Source organism: Lolium rigidum, chromosome 2 (genome assembly GCF_022539505.1).
Source record: "Lolium rigidum isolate FL_2022 chromosome 2, APGP_CSIRO_Lrig_0.1, whole genome shotgun sequence".
Classification (NCBI taxonomy): domain Eukaryota; kingdom Viridiplantae; phylum Streptophyta; class Magnoliopsida; order Poales; family Poaceae; genus Lolium; species Lolium rigidum.
Genome location: NC_061509.1, coordinates 270,122,303 through 270,124,804, shown reverse-complemented (window position 1 = coordinate 270,124,804; position 2,502 = coordinate 270,122,303). Strand labels below are relative to the sequence as shown.

The following is a 2,502-nucleotide window of genomic DNA, read 5'->3' as shown; positions in this document are numbered from 1 at the left end:
CACAACTTACAATATCGATCTGCTAGCTGAACACGTAGTACAAACTAGCTACAACCTTTAAGCTGGCACTATATAAATTACAGGAAAAAAAGACTGCTAATAATACATACTCGTGCGTGTTTGGATGAACACACTACGTACTTTCTTGGTGACAAAATCAAGGCTATATATGAAAGCATGAAAGCAAACACTCGGCTAATCGAGCAGATGAGATGGGATGGATTATCAGTCGTGGAGGTGGCGGTCGAGCTTGATGATGGTGGAGAGGTTCATGGGGGAGATGTAGTCGGTGGTGCCGGAGACGTACTGCTGCGCGATGAGCCTGTTGGCGCGCTCCGTGGGGTGGAAGGCGTCCCAGAACACGTACTGGTCCCTGTCGGCGCACAAGCTCGACACCATGGTGCAGATCCCGATCCCGTTGTAGGGTCCCTGCCCGCAGCACGCCACGCTGGCCGTGACGAAGCCGTGCGCGCGCGGGTCGTCGATGAAGTCGGCGTGCATCCGCCTGGTGTTCACCCCGACGTACACCGGCCCGTTCCCTCCGGCGCCGTTGCCGACCTCGGCGTTGAGCTCGGCGAGCATGGCCTCCAGCTGCGGGTTGTAGGCCTCGGACGCGCGCTGCAGCTCCGGGTCGCAGCGGCCGTCGAGGCTGTGCAGGGCCAGCTCGGCGGGAACGCAGCCGATGGGGCCGACGCCGGTGACCAGGATGCGGCGCGCGCCCAGGCCGTGGATGCGGCGGAGCACCTGCTTGTACTCGGAGAGGATGTACTTGATGTAGTCCGGCAGGGAGAACTCCCGGGAGCGCACGGAGTAGGGGATGAGGTAGTAATTGTTCACGAAGTCGTTGCCGCCCAGGGTGATGAGCGTCAGAGCGCTGGCCACGACGCGCGCCGCCTGGTCGGGGCCGATGAGCTTGGCCAGTCGGTGCTGGTACTGCTCGAAGTAGGTCAGCTGCTTCGAGATGCGGATGATGTTCGCCTGCATGCGCGCAAGAATGATCGTTGGTTAGAGAATACTACTACGTACCTTGTTAACTGTTAGTGACATCATTAACGTATCGTACGAATTGGATGCCGGTGTCGTTGAGGATCCCGATGCCGGCGGAAGCGAAGTTGGCGCCGACCAGCAGCTTGTCGCCGTCCAGCTCCGGGCTAAGGTACGGCAGCACCGGCTCAGACCCCAGGGACTCGCCTGCATGCAACACATTTCGAACCAGTTAGCTCAACTGTAGCGTTAACGATCAAGTGCATTCATGAACCAACGAAAAGCTTGGCAATGGCGACGCCACTCAACTGATAAGGTCGGGCACGTTCTTGCCGTTGGAGAAGCGCCCGGTGGCGCGGTGATCGGGAGTGTCGATGCCGTACGGCCACGAGTCGGCGCGCGCCGTCGTGACCAGGTAGTTGTTGTTGCCGTTATCCACCAGCGAGTCGCCGAACACGAAGAAGGCGCGGGCGGCGCGCGCCGCCGGCACCGCCTGCAGCAGCACCAGCGCGCACACCACCACGGGGAGCCAGGAGGAAGACGCCATTACAGGTAAGGTATGTGAGTGTGTACCTAAGTGTGTCTCTGAACTACACTCCAGTGCACTGCACACAACACTGAGCTTGTTTGTTTAATGGGTGCTTTGCAACGTCGCGCTCGGACGCCATTTATAGTGGTGCCGGTGACCATCCCTCGCTAGATCACGTCGTCGTCGCCGGAATTTACTCCATTGTGGCCCGTCCGGTGCGCGGGTTGGTACACTGCGCTGCGCTGCAGGCTCGTCACAGTCCTTGCGCGTGGACCTTCAATTCTCTTGTAATTACGTCGTGTAGTTGTAGGTGGTTCTTTGCCGGTTTTGAGCTTTGGCTGGGATAGGCATTTCAGATGTGCGTTGGATTTTTGCAGCAGCCTCACTTCGGCTCACTACGGGAAAATCAGGCGCTGCCGTGCAGCCAAACTTTGCCGTGAGCTGCTGCACGGCAAAGATTTCTTTGCCGTGCGTAGCAGGAAGAGCGCACGGCAACGAAAAAATGCACGGCAAAGTATTAGCGCAGCGCACGGCAAAGAAACATATCACGGCAAAGAAAGATATGGCGCACGGCAAAGAAGTGTCTCACGGCAAAGAATTGGAGAAGCGCACGGCAAAGATTTTGGGACGGCAAAGTCCCCGCAAGCCGCACGGCAAAGAAACAAGCGCACGGCAAAGGCCCGAGCACCGCCGTGCGGCCAAACTTTGCCGTGCAGACAGACAAGTTGCACGGCAAAGGGTCCTTTGCCGTGCGCTTCTCCCTTTGCCGTGCGCCATTATACTTTTTTTTTGTTTTTCTAACTATTTTATTTCATCTACTACTTATATTTATTTTGTTAATTAGTTTTTCTTTTTGATGACTATTTATTACACTATGTGAAATACAAAATTAGTCTCCATGCTCATCCCCCACATATATCGGGGTTCCGGTGCTCCGGCGGCCGTCCCCCTCCTTCCCCCCAAAACAGCGGGACGGCGGGTCTACCCCC

The 2,502-nt window shown here is 56.8% G+C and overlaps 1 protein-coding gene across 1 annotated transcript; it reads right to left on the bottom strand.

The window, feature by feature from the left end:
- Positions 1 to 225: 225 nt before the first annotated feature.
- On the bottom strand, positions 226 to 1,534 carry LOC124688769 (GDSL esterase/lipase At5g33370-like). Its single transcript, XM_047222404.1, has 3 exons — positions 1,294 to 1,534; positions 1,064 to 1,191; positions 226 to 978 (listed from the first exon to the last, which is right to left on the bottom strand). The coding sequence occupies exons 1-3, from the start codon at positions 1,529 to 1,531 to the stop codon at positions 226 to 228; spliced, it is 1,119 nt and encodes a 372-aa protein (XP_047078360.1). The 5' UTR covers positions 1,532 to 1,534.
- Between the last annotated feature and the right edge of the window lie 968 nt (positions 1,535 to 2,502).